The sequence below is a fragment of the Cynocephalus volans genome, chromosome 12 (genome assembly GCF_027409185.1).
Source record: "Cynocephalus volans isolate mCynVol1 chromosome 12, mCynVol1.pri, whole genome shotgun sequence".
In the NCBI taxonomy this organism is placed as follows: domain Eukaryota; kingdom Metazoa; phylum Chordata; class Mammalia; order Dermoptera; family Cynocephalidae; genus Cynocephalus; species Cynocephalus volans.
Window position 1 is genome coordinate 72195646 of NC_084471.1, and position 14709 is coordinate 72210354.

The 14709-nt window shown below is 38.6% G+C and overlaps 1 protein-coding gene across 1 annotated transcript in view; it reads right to left on the reverse strand.

Moving 5' to 3' along the window:
* Positions 1-264: 264 nt before the first annotated feature.
* LOC134391729 (uncharacterized) overlaps positions 265-14709 on the reverse strand; it is a 111208-nt gene continuing 96763 nt past the window's right edge. Inside the window, exon 4 of the mRNA XM_063115695.1 lies at positions 265-1154. Within this exon, the coding sequence (XP_062971765.1) occupies positions 902-1154 (253 nt within the window). The 3' untranslated portion in view covers positions 265-901. The remainder of the gene's footprint in view (positions 1155-14709) is intronic.

The following is a 14709-nucleotide window of genomic DNA, read 5'->3' on the forward strand; positions in this document are numbered from 1 at the left end:
GCAAGCAAGAGTTTTAAACTGAGGTCTGTGGCCAGTGGCCAGAGTTCTCATGGTTGGCAGCACATGTGGTTTTTAAGTAAAACATTTAACCCTTACTACATATGATTTACATATCCATCACCTATTTTGATTTTCATTTTTTATCTTAATCGACTAAAGGCAACAATTATTTAAAAAGCACACCCTTTTATAATATGATCTTAGCTATTTGTGTAAAACGATGCTTTGTTTAAAAATTTTTGAACAACTTAAAAGCCCAAACCTGTTTATGGAAAGATCAACCCAAACTGATTTTTCCATAAACAAAACTTTAAATCTTTTACTCATATTTAATCTTACCATACCATATATTTGTCCTCTATATATGGCCCTGTATAAGAAATAGGGGTCTATCAGCTCCTACATGTTGCATGCTATTTCTTCCTCCAGGGGCCCACCAGATTTTTTCTTTAATATTTAACCAACATAATTGTCGTCTCTGACAATGAGAACCAAACCCCTGTATGGTAGAATAATGACCCGGGCAACTTGTGCCTTGGGTAAATTTACAGGAAAACTTATTGTTACTTGAGACCATTTATTTTGCCCCACCACCTTAGCCATCTATCTGTACAGGAAGACCTCTCGGTTTCTTTGTATCTTCTTTTCTGAACAATGGTTAAAACAAATCATGAAGTAAAAGTACCCAGGTGTACTTTTCAACATTTTTACCTGGGTTACATTAATCAGATCAAACTTGTTTTTATTAACTGAGAAGTTTCCCAAAAGGCCAGTTTCATTAACCAAGAAAAATGTAATTTCATTTGTATCATTATTAAAGGGTATTTCCAAAAATGGGGGTACTGAAACTGCCACCTCACAGCAGACGCACAAGAGCATAAGCATTCCCATAAACAACCAATCATTCCTGGGGGGGTTGACAAGTCCATGCTATCCAGGGAATACCGGAATAGGGATTCTTGGGAAGGCTTCTGCAGGGCCCAGCCACACACGTGGAGATTCTCTGCAGCCCTGCTGAATGGAGAACCGTCTTCTTTACATTCCCATGCCATTTCCCATGGATGCACGGCTTCCGACAAGTGATATTAGTCAAAGAACGAAAAGTGGTCTGATTCTGGATATATTTTGAAGGTGGAGCCAGCAACAGAATTTGCCTGTGAAGAGACAGTGGGATGTGAGGAAAGGAGAGGAGACCAGGGTGGATCCACAGTTTCTGGCCTGAGCAACAGGAAGGATGATGTTGCCATTTACTGAGTTAAGAGAAAATTTGGGAGAAACAGATTTGGGGGGGTGGAGGTCGAGTGTTTGGTTTCGGACTTGTTAGGTTTGAGATGCTTTTACATTTTATAACTGAGATGTTGAATGGGGATTCGGACATACGAGTATTGAGTTCAGAGGAGAAGTCCATATCGATTTGGCTTGGGTGCTGTTGCCAAGGCAGAAGGTGAAGCTAGAGAAGAAAGGAGGTTCAAGAATTGAGTCTTGGGACACTCTGGGAGTAGGAGGTCAGGAAGAGGTGGAGGAAGAGTACCTAAGTAGGAAAACTGGGAGAAAGAGGGGTCCTGGAAGCCAAGAAGAGAAAGTGTTTCAAGGAAGATTCAAAAGAGGATTGTTTGCATCAGAGACAGTTGATAAATTAAGTGGGAAGTTTAACCATTGGTTGTAGTATCATGTAGGACATTGACCCTGATGGAGTGGTGGGGACAAAGGCTGATTAGAGTGGTTCAAGAAAGAATGGGAGGAGAATTGGTGACAATACCATACTCAAGTAATTTTGCTGTAAATAATGGCAAGTCAGCTGGAGGGAAAGTGGGGTTAAGAAAGTTTTCTTTTCTTTGGAGATGGGAACAGTAATAGTGTGCTTGTATGCTTACAGGAATGATCCAGTAAACAGGGAAAGGGAGATGACACAGGAGGAATAGGGGAGAATTGCTAGCTAATATTCTCGAGTTGGCAAACAGGTGAGATCTACTGCCTGAGTGGAGATGTTGGCTTTGGATAGGTGCACACCAAGGCCATCAGCTGAGAGTGAAATGGGGAAGGTGGTATTAGAGGTTTGAGGAGAGAGGAGGTATGAGACAGGCATCTGGGAATGGGAGGGCTCACTGAAGGTTGGTAGCCTGGTTGTTTGGCTTTCTCTTGTCTGTCTCGGCCACATGAGTATAGATGCAGAGTAGGCAAAAAATTGTACTTAATCAGGATTTGGGTTTTGCTTTCTGGTTTGTATTAATGTACATTAATATGCTGTTACAAATTCATAATTTATTTAAAATCATGATATATTTGAAAACAAACCCCTAAAAGCCAAATATTTTAATTAGGCAGTGAAAAATATTCTGAGTATAAGGGCAAAAAAAAGTTCCTGTAATATCAACAACTCTCAGTAGTTCCAGCCACAAACTAATTTAAACTTATCAGCAAAACCATTATCATTTTATCCACATTTTCTATTTCAAGGAACATGGTTATTTTTCTTATCTTCTTGGAACGGAGTACTATAAGTGGGCCAGAAATCAGCCCATTAAATATTTACTAATAAATGCATTTATTTCAACCAGTTGGTGTGCTTGTGTTCAAATCTATTCCTGGCTACCTTAAAAAAAGGACCAAATTTGGCAAATCACAAAACAATATGCTTTTTCTTTGCTTTTATGACTTAAACAGTCTACATATTTTTGACAATTTCTCTTCAAAACACTTTCATTTAGCATTTTTAAGCATATACGAAAAGTGAATAATTTGATTCTATTGGGACACAGTATTCTTTGATAGTATCTTAAGAATTTTGAGATTATAGATTAAAACTTCTTACAAGTTCAATGTAGTAACAGAACTAAATTCTGCACTAAATCAGTAATACGAACTTTGTGGTGTTGATGAGCAAAACTAGAGTTCCTGAGATTTGGGAGGTTACAGAGAGAAGAGCCAAATCTGTGTTTTCACTATTTGAGATGTACGGAATGAGAGAAATGAATTTATAAAACATCCCATTCTGTCAGGATTTCTTAAACTTTTTCTACAAACTTTATAGAATTCTCACGTTTTATGCACATTCCATATTCTCCAGTATAGCTTAGGTTCAGAGTATGCCTTTCGCAGGCAGAAAAGTTCAGTTCAGAGTTCCAACTCCTTAACCCATAAGCTGTGTGGCTTTGGGAAGTTACTTAAACCCTCTGGGCCCACTCTCAGTTGCAAAAACTAAATAAGCAGAGTGCTTGGCACTGAGTAAATGCTCAATTTGTTTTAGCAATTAGTATGACTAACCACTGAATATAATGTAAATACTGACAAGTACCCTGTTTGATGGGTACAGTTCTATGGACTGGTGTGACCGTATCCCTGCAGGAACAGACTCTGCAAGTGGAAGGGGACAACAGAAACCATCCTTAGGCCAAGTTGAGGCTCAGGGAGATGGAGCAACTGTCTGAATCACACACCCACACTAACCACTAAGCTTGGACTAAGGACAAGTCTGCCTCGGTTCCAGTCCCATAGTCCCAGAGTCACAGTTCATGATTTTTTTTTAAAGGTTGTAATTCTTTTTCACAAAGAATAATTTAATACCCTAGGAAAATTGGACCTTACCTTATTTAGCAATGTCTCTCACTTCTAAATAATATTACATTTTATTAGAAGACTCCAGGGCTGGCCCCATGGCTTACTCAGGAGAGTGCGGCGCTGGTAGCGCTGAGGCTGCGGGTTTGGATCCTATATAGGAATGGCCGGTGTGCTCACTGGCTGAGCGTGGTGCAGACAACACCGTGCTGAGGGTTGCGATCCCCTCACTGGTCAAAAAGAAAAGAAGACTCCAAACCACTGAATTAGTTTTCTGATTTTGGCTCTCTCTCTCTTTTTAAGCAACTTAGCCATTTTTAAGTGTGCAGCGTAGTAGTGTTAGGTATATTCACAATGGTATGGGAAACAGATCTCCAGAACTTTTTCATCTTGCAAATCCATTAAAGAACAACTTCCCTTTTCCACCTTCCCCCAAGCCCCTAGTAACTTTCTGTTCTGTTGTCCAGTTCTCTTAAGTTCACTTGGTTACCACATCTTTAAGAGCACAACTTTGTCAAACTCCAGGCCAGTAGCTCTCAAATACTCTATTTGAGATTTTTTATGTTCCAGATCAGATGACTTAGCTATTTATTAGTCACAACAAATTTTCCTTTCCTTAATCCATGTTAGTAGAAACTACACAAATAATGAAGCTTCGTCCCTAGACCTGAAAAGTGCTAGAAGAACCATCTCTTTCCCAATCAATGGAGGCGTCTTTTACCTTTCACATTTAAAAATTTCTCTTTAAAATACCCTTTATTTTTCTTTTCAACTTGTCATACTTGAGGGCTCTATCAACAACACTGTCAATTTTCAAAATCTGGATATTTCAAAAAATGCATGCTTTTAAGTGGCATTATAAATTAATTCTAATAGTGGTGACATTTATTTGCTAAAATAAAATGCTAACCAGTCATTTATTTGCATGGTGGGATTATGGATGCAGTAATTTTCTTTATTTTCAAAATTATCTGAAATTTGGTTATACTACATTTATAAAGAAAATGTTCTAACATTTTTAAATGATAATAACTGCTAAATTAGTGAACATGAAGTTGTTTTATCCAGGAAGGTAGAAATAGTTTAAATATTTTTGATGTGTGCTATTTTTCCTTTCTTCCTTCATTAGATAAACATTCATCCAGCCTCTCCCTAAACCACTGCCAGGCACAGTACTTGGTGCCCAGGGTTTGAGGTTGAATAAGACACGGTCTCCTCTGTGTTCAGGAGCTCACAGTCCAGTGAGGGGAAAACACAGAAGCAGGCAATTATAATTCAGTGTTGGAAATACAATTATGGCCTTATTTTAAGGTATCGTTTTTATTACTGAAAAGAGATTTTTAAAATTCTACTAAAAATATGAAAATGATTGAAAATAGCACTGTGAAAAGTGGCTTCTGGTCAGACTATTTTCAGAAGGATATTTGTTTTGTAAATATAGCAGTTGACCTACTTCTTATTGCTTGTTTTCTAAGTTAATTGTGAATCACTATCCATCCTCTTGGTAGAATAGTAGGCTTTTAAGTATTTTTCTAAATCATCATTTACACAAATAATGTTACTGGTTACTTTTTCTTTTTATTCGATGCTGGTAGGTAAGGGGATCCGAACTCTTGACCTTGGTGTTATAACACTCGTTCTAACCAACTGAGCTAACTGGCCAGCCTCTGGTTACTTTTTGTTGCCTTCCTTTCTCCTTTAGGATGCTCCTTTCCTTAACATATTTTGTTGCTGTTTCTCTGAAATACATTTAAATAAAGATGGAAAACTAGATATTACTTCCACATCTCTGAACCTGCTGTTTATCAGTTTAATTAACTTGTCATCGTAAATCTTGACTCATATGTCAATATTCTATTTTCTTAGTCATGATTTCTAAGTGTTGCATAACTGTGGACCGAGTTACTTTATATAGTTGTATCACAACAAAAGACTGATTGTATTTATTTTCTATATATGCATTTAGTCTTAGTGATGTATGCTGGTTAAATCATGGAATAGTTTTAAAATACATGACAAAAATATCTGAGTAAAGAAATGTCTCTTTGTTGCTGGATGAATAAACTCTGTGACTATGCAAGGATCCAATTTAAAATAAATTCTTTTTTTTTTTTGTCTTTTCCGTGACCAGCACTCAGCCAGTGAGTGCACTGGCCATTCCCATATAGTATCCGAACCCGCGGAGGGACCGTCGCCCCGCTCCCAGCACTGCACTCTCCCGAGTGCGCCACGGGCTCGGCCCCAATTTAAAATAAATTCTAAATGAATTCTATTTTCCAAGCCTGTTCCTCCTCTCAGTAAATGGAATCCATATCCACATGATTGCTCCAAGATAGAAATCTCAAGATCATCTGTGACTCCTTCCTCCCTTTCATTCTCCATGAGTAAAGCAGACTCTAACTGGGAAACCAATCTCTGATCAGTCCTCTTCTCTCCCTACACCCTCTGCCTCAGTGCAAATCAGGGATCCCGCTGTGGCTTCCCAGTGTATCTTCCCACATATGTTCTCTTCTTCCTCTCACCCATTCTCTAACCTGCAGTCTTTGCTCTTTCTGATATGGCGATCTTAAATTTCACTTCCCTTTGTAGGCTGAGTTTAACCTGCTAAATCATGTCAAAAATTTTCTGAAAATACCAGCCTTCCTGCCTTTACAGGCACAGTAGCCAAATCTATAGCATTACTTCTGTGAAGCCTGAAGATCCCAAATGGATAAGGCATTCCAATTCCCTTTGATAACAAGAGTAAATAATAATGAACACTTACTGAGTGTACTATTCTGAGCATTTTAGATGCACTAACTCTTTTTACAAAATCAACAATAATAATTACTGCAACCATTTATTGAGAGCCTACTTTATATCCAGGCGTCTGTCACACATTCATTAGTTGCTGCCTTTAAAGCTACCCTGCAGGGTAGGTATTACTGTCTCCATGAGGAACGTGAGAAGAAGAAAAGGGCTTCTTAGAAGGTCCTGTTTAGTCTCAGGCCAATAAGCGAGTAGGTAGCGAGGTCCGAATCCAGCCCACCTCTTTGCCCGTCCCTAACACCGAACACCTCACTGATGCCACGCCCACAGTGCCACACGGAGAATGGTGACTTAAACAGAAATTAAAATACGGCAGCAATGCCAAGCAGGCTGTTTTGACTTATAACTGGTAGAGGAATTAAGGCTGATGCTAAGTTGACAGCACTATGTCCATCACTTAGAGTGTGGCTGCTCTGGGTGCAGGTATGTGTGTAGGGACAACAGGCTCAGAAATCCTTGACATCTGGTGGAGTCACTGAATCAGGACCCTGGGAAAATTTCTTATACCTCGTTTATTTAAAACTTTATTATGATTGCTTACATTCCTCAGGAAAACTACCACCACAACAACAACCCAACAAATTGTGGAGATTCAGAGAGCTGTGTTAGCACACAAAATCTGAGGGAGAAACTGTCATTCACAAAGCCTGATTAACCACAGACAACATTTTGAGAGGAAGTAGGCTAAGAAAAATCTGCAGCCTTTGCCTGTCATATGCTTAGTCTGTTAAAGAAAACTAGGGAAGGAGCTTATTATTTCTTTAAGTAGATGAGCTCAACCGGAAAAAGCCCCCAAATGTTGTGTCTGAGTATGTTCTTTCAGTGGACGTCTAAAGCATAATTGGTGGCTGGGATGCAGCTCACAACCCAAGGCAAGTTCTTTGCATTGTGGTTGTGTCTTATGAGGAGGAATGCACATTACCTGTTTGTGCAAGGAAGCTTGCCTTAGTGTCATGTCCCTTCATTGCCTGGTCCAGAGGAGAAGGAAAGAGGAAGGAAAGAAGGTCAGTGGCCATGCGACACAGTTACCCATGCTGCAAGGAGAAAAGGGGAGTTGGAGCCCTGCCTGGCCACATGCTCATCTGCTGGGTCATCCTTGTCCTATCAGGAGAGAGAGACAGCACTTCCATCAGGGGCTGGCCGGGCAGCAGCCTCAAACCACTGGAGGGCATGCTCCTGTGGCCTCAGACAGCTCCAGAGGGGTGGCTCAGGGCTCCCTCTTTTGTGGAGCTAGTTAGGTAGAGTCTTGCCTCTTAGTTGTGGGTAGAGGATTCATAAAACAAATGTACCTCACAGGGCCTGGTTCTCCAAAGCCTTGCAGTTTCAAATATTGACCTTGCAAAGGACAGGAAATATTCCCCAGGCTATTGAGCCTCTGTTGCAAGATAAGAATCATAACACAGCAAGGCTGCTGGTTCTAAGACAGACAAGTTACTAATTGATATGTAAAGTTACTAAAAAGCTGCTGGAGGGAAAAGGAATGTTTGCTAAATCAAGCCTTTGTTAGTGGATCACTTAATTGCCTAACAGAATGTCATCTGACTTGTTTTTACTGAATTTTACCAGCTTCTATTGTAAAACTTGTTAAACTGTACTTAGTGAAATTCCACCTATGTCTCTTCCTGTAACTTCTTGGTCTGGAGAATAAATGTGGGAAGAGGACCCCAATTCATGGTTAATTTCCCAAATGGAAGAAATGCCTCACACTTGAGGAAGCTGTGGGATATTAACCCCTTTCTGGGGCTTCTCACTGCTCAAAAGAGATGGGCTTTGAGTAATCTTTGGTGGCTCTGTCACCCATGGGAAAAGGGGTGACAAATCATGGGAGGCAAAGCAACAGTTGTGTTACCAGATGAGCCTTGTTGCCAGCTCCCCACTTCATCTCGACCCATCCAACAGGCTTATTCAAGTCAGCACTGATATTATCCCAGCAATTTGTTTTACTTATTTGGGACAAAAATTCAAACTAATTTAGTCCTCAGTCTGTCACCTTTAGGCTAAATTAAATTTCTCAGTGCTTTGACCATGGGTCTCCATTGAGCTCTGAAAAGATTTTCCCTGAAGGCCCCTTGCTAGGACCAGAGGGTAACTCTATGAGTTCCTCTCTTAATGAGATTTTGGTTGTTTGCTAACATCCCATTCAAAGCCCCTTCCACCCTGAATAGTGAAGTTGGCTCCAGCTTCAGTCAGGTGAGTCTGTCAAAGCCCCTGGCTGTCCAGGCTCTCACCTACTTAACGGGGTGAGCAGATGCTGGCCTAGCCATCTAGTCACCATGTGTGTATTTTGGGGAGTACTGGGATTTGTAGGCACAGAGTAGAACGTGGAAATGGAACAGTACCCACGACTACATTCAGGTCTATTTCCTCACTTTCCTTTCTAACAAACAAGGTCCTTTAAAAATCTAGGATTTTTAAAATGATCAATTCATATAAAAAGAAACTGAAGAAAATGGAAATGAACTTTTACCTTGTCTCCAGCAGGCTGAAGGAATTACCAATGAGGTGGAGCAAAACACACTGGACCGGGCTAGCCGATAGCTCACTTGGTTAGAGAGTGGTGCTGGTAACACCAAGGACAAGTGTTGGGATCCCTGTACCAGCCAGCACCACTACACCCCTCAAGAAAAAACCAGACTGAGCCTTCTGCCAACTATGGTCAATGTTATGGTTAACATTTATTGAGTGCCAACTACGGTCCTCCTTTCTTTTTCCTCCCTCTCTCCCTATCTTCCTCCTTCCCTCCCTTCATTCCTTTCCTCATTTTCCTAAAAAAACTACTGGCTAAATTAGTTTATGTTTATACTATCTACATAAAATCTAAATTATAAGGAAAATTAAATGATTAGGGAGGTAACTGAGCTAGGATATCCAGATACTTTTATTCTAAGAGTCACTGACTAAACAGCATTTATTGCTAAATTAGAAAGAAATGTTATGGGCCATCCACAGAAATCAGCTTATTTGTAGACAACGAGGCAGTCACATTTGGAGGAGCAATGAAGAGCCACCCAGAACCTTTACTTTTAGATGCATGACCTGCCTTTCCTGGTCTGCAGGTGGTAGCGGATTAAGGAAACTAGGCAGCAAGCTAGGCCAGGGAGTTAATCCAGAGCATCACACACGCTCCAAGAACACCCAGATGTCTGCAGACCAGACGAGGATTTGCAACGTCAAATAGCTGTAGGGACCAGATTTGCAATGTGAAGGAGTAAATGAGCAGCGTCCGCTGTTTGTACATGTACTCACTTTGCATATTAAACATGGAAGAATAATCGTCACTTCTTCCAAGAACTGTACTTTTTTTAAAAAATTCTTTTTTTTTGGCAGCTGGCTGGTACCTGGACCTTGGTGTTATCAGCATCATACTCTAACCAACTGAGCTAATTGGCCAGCCCCATTTTTATTTTATTTTTTTGGCAGCTGGCAGGGATAGAACCCTGGACCTTGCCGTTATCAGCACTGTAAATTCTTACACTTTTTATTATTTCTCTTGTTTTGCCACTCCTCATAAATACATGGAAAAAGAGAAATACTTCTCTATCATAAGGAAAAAACAGAAATGAAAGGATGGTGGTAAATGAGAATTAATACTTGGCCTCAGTGTTGGGGACAATCGGCAGTAGTGCAGATTGTGGCAAACTGCAGAACACAGGTGTGATTCAAGTGGGCAGTCACCATTCTGCTTTACTTTAGCAGATTACTTCCTGAAGGGAATTTGGCTTTCATACTGCCAGACATTCCAATTTTTCAGAAAGAAAAAGCTGCAAGTAAATACAGGTTTCCATGAGCTATATCCTGATTTTTAAACATTGGCCAAAAAAAAAAAAAGAAAGCCACTGCATAGGTAAAACGAAACAGCTTTGCAGCTTTGTAGTTATTGGTTTTTAAATTCTGACTAGACAGGGTAAGCAATGAGGACTGCAGAAGCTACAGAGGGACCAGAGATAGAGAATCCTCAAACTGTTTTCGTCTCAGGAACAGACTTTCTCTTTTAACTGTAGCAAAAGCCAGTAATGGTTTCCCAGGCAACATCCAGCCTGGCATAGTCTAGAAGCTCATGTGCTTCATCATTTCTTGGTGGGCAAATTTTGGCACAATTTCCCAGAGTCTCACCAATCCAGCAATAGAAGCTGAGATGGTCTATTGAGTATCAACTCCCCGTCATGGCAAATTGAACCTTTTTAAGTACAAAGACTTCTTAACGAATTCTCATTGAAGAAAAAAAAAAAAAAAAAATCTTTGTAGCACATTGAAATCAGGTTCTCAAAGCCCAAATGTCTCATAGGTACCTTCTAGGTGTTGTTTATATTTTATTTGCATTGCTTACAATGACTATAGATAACTGGATATTTGTAACACCAATATACTGATATGGTACATATCTGAATGGCTTCTAATATTTTTTCATAATTGGGCAGAGCTTAGTGGCCCATTTTCAGATGGGTGCTCAGGTTTATACATGCCCTTCCTCAAAGATGAATTTAAAAATATTTACTTCCTTTGTTAAGGAATAATAATAATATAATATTCTTAGGGAAGTATCAATAACCATACTAGCTATAACTTAAAAAAAGCTTTTCAAGTAACTTCAAACAAATCTCTATTTTGTTTTTCAGAACAATGAGGAAACATAAGGGTACTTGAAAAGGTTCATGGAAACATAGAATATGAATATGAATATAAATTCTCCCATGAACTTTTTGAAGTACCTTCGTAGAATTTAAATGAGCAACTGTGCCTTTTAACTCACATTACATGGGTCCTTTACTGTTTAACTCTCCCTATTACTTTTTCCCACTTCCTCTCTGGTGAGCTGACTTGGGATGGATTAGGGTTATGGGTCTGGTGAAGCAGTGGAATGCTGCCACGGATCAGCTGTGTCCGCCAAAGCTCAGGTGCTGGAAACTTAATCTCCACTGTAACAGTGCAAAGAAGGCGGGAAATCCAATTGTGGTACTTAAAGGTGGGGCCTTTAAGAGGTGATTGGATCGTATGGACTGTGCCCTATGAATGAATTAGTCCATTCCTGGAGTAATGGATGGCCTTGGGAGTGGTTGTGATGGCTTTATAAGGAGAGAGAGTAAGAACTTGTTCATGCCAGCTCTTGCCATATGACACCCTGTGTTTCTGTGGAGAAACAAGAACAAGGTCCTCACCAGATGCACGCCCTGGACAGTGGATTTCCCAGACTCCATAACTGTAAAAAATACATTTTAGTTTCATCAATCACCCAGCTAAAGGTATTCAGTTTTCAGCAACAGAAACGGACTAATACAAATGCTGTATGCACATTGTATGCTGATACCAGCAAAGCATTTGGCCGAGTCTGTCATTATAACCATGGCCTTACAGATAAAGTGACAATATATGTATAGGCTAGATGAGAGCACATTTCAGAATGATCATAGTCACCTACACTCAGCATTTCCTTCAACATTCATTTAGCAAATATTTATTGGGTATGTAGTATGGATTAGTGCAGATAGACTAAGCACTGCTGTAGGTTCTTAAAGTATAGGAATGATTACGGACTCTTTTATAGAGGGCACTGAAAAGTAAATAGAGGATTTTAAGCAGGGGAAGATATATTTATATATAAATAATTATACATATGGATATACAAGCGTACTTCAAAAAGTTTATGGAAAGATTTGTGTTCTCTTTTAATTGCATTTTCCATGAACTTTTTGAAGTACCCTTGTATATGTATTAATAAATATGTAGTTTTTAAAAAGATAACTGTAGCCTTGAGCAGAGAATAGATTATATTCTCACCAACAGTAGATACCGCAATATTAAAATAATTTTAAAATGTCATAAGTGAAACACATTATATCATTATAAAATAATAAAAATTAAATTTTATAAAATTTAAAAAATCAGTAGACTATTTTGAAAGCAGTTTTAGGTTTACAAAAAAATTGAGCAGAAAGTGCAGAGTTCCCATATAGCTTCTACCCTCCCCTCAAAGATCCCCCTATTACTAACATTTTGCATTGTTGCGGTACATTTGTTACAACTGATGAACTAGTATTGATATATTAACATTAACTAAAGTCTATAGTTTACATTAAAATTTACTCTTTATGTTATATAGTTCTATGGATTTTGGCAAATATATAATATCATGTACCACAATGGCAGTATCATACAGAATAGTTTCATTACCCTAAAAAAAATCCTGTGCTTTACCTACTCATTCCTCCCTTCCTCCCTGAGAAACCCGGGCACCCATTGCTTTTTTTACAGTCTCTATAGTTTGCCTCTTTCAGAATGCCATGTAGTTGGAATCCTACAGTACACAGCCTTTTAAGACTGGCTTCTTTCACTTAGCAATATGCATAAAAGAATCATTCATGCCTTTTTGTGGCTTGATAGTTTATTTCATTTTTACCACTGAATAATATCCCATGGTATGGATGTACCCTAATATGTTTATCCCTTCACCTATTGAAGGACATCTCAGTTGCTGCCAAGTTTTGGAAATTATGATACAGCTGCTATAAACATTCAAATGCAGGATTTTGTATGGCCATAAGTTTTCAACTCATCTGGGTAAATTACAAGGAGTACAATTGCTGGATTGTGTAAGACCATGTTTGGCTTTGTAAGAAATTGCCAATCTGTCTTTTGTAGTGGATATAACGTTTTGCCTTCTCACCAGCAATGGATGAGAGTTCTTGTTGCTCCACATCCTAACCAGCATTTGGTGTTACCAGTGTTTTGGATTTTAATCATTCTAATACAGGTATGACACTATCTCCTTGTTTTAGTTTGCAATTCCCTAGTGACATACGATGTTGAGCATCTTTGTATGTGCTTAGTTGCCATCCGTATATCTTCTTTTAGTGAGGTGTCTATTTAAGTCTTTTGTCCATTATTTAACTGGGTTGTTTTTCTTATTGTTAGATGTTAAGACATCTTTATACATTTTGGATAAGTTCTTAATCAGATATGTGTTTTGAAAATGCTTTCTCACAGTCTGTGACTCGCCTTTTTTATCCTTTAAATGGTGTCTTTCACAGAGCAGAGTTTTTAATTTTAATAAAGTCCCACTTATTAATTTTTCTTTCATGGATCATGCTTTTGGTGTTGAATCTAAAAACTCATTGCCAATCATAAGGCTACCTAGATTTTCTCCTAAGAGGTCTATTATTCATTTTGAGTTAATTTTTGTGAAAAGTGTACGGTCTGTGTTAGGTCAGCTTTTTTCTTTTTTCTTAAGTGGGTCCAGTTGTTCCAGCACCATTTGTTAAAAAGACGATCCTTTCTCCATTGAATTGCCTTTGCTCCTTTATCAAAGATCAGTTGACTATATTTATGTGGGTCTATTTCTGGGATCTGTTATGTTCCATTGATCTATTTGTCTGTTCCTTCACCTCACTATCTTGATCGCTGTCGCATTATAGTTAAGTCCTGATGTTGGGTAGTCCTTCTCCTTTGTTCTTCTTCAATATTATGTTGACTATTCTGGGTCTTCTGCCTTTTCTTAAAAACTTTAGAATAAATTTGCTGATATCTGCAAAATAACTTGCTGGTATTTGGATTTGGATTGTGTAGAATCTATAGATCAGGTTGGAAAGAACTGATGATAGCATGACAAACTTGAGTCTTCCTATCCATGAGCATGGAATAGCTTTCCATTTACTGAGTTGTTTGATTTTTTTCATCAGAGTTTTGTAGTTTTCCTCATATAGATCTTGTACATATTTTGTTAGATTTATACCTAAGTATTTTCAGATGTATGAATGTCAATGGTGTATTTTTAATTTTAAGTTGTATTTTTAATTATAATTGTTCATCGCTGATATATAGGAAAGCAATTATTTTTGTATACTAACCTTGTATTCTGCAACCTTGCTGTAATCACTTAATAGCTCCAAGAGGGTTTTGTTGTTGTTGTTGTTAATTCTTTGGGATTTTCTTTGCAAACAATCATGTCATCTGTGAACAAAGACAGTTTTGTTTCTTTCTTCTCAATCTGTATAACTTTTATTTACCCTTTGGGGGTCTTATTGCATTGGTCAGGACTTCCTGTACAATGTTGAATGGAGTGGTGAGTGGGAACATCCTTGCCTTGTTTCTGATCTTAAGGAGACAGCATCTGGTTTCTTACCACTGAGCATGATGTTAGGTACAGTTACTTTGTAGCTTTTCTTTATCAAGTTGAGGAAGCTCCCCTCTATTCTTAGTTTGTTGAGGGTATTTTTTTTTTAAAATCACGAACGAGTGTAGGATTTTGTAAAATGCTTTTCTGCATATATAGATATGGTCATGTGATTTTTTTTCTTGTTTAGTCTGTTGATGTGATGAATTACATTATTTGATTTCAAATCAGTTGAACTA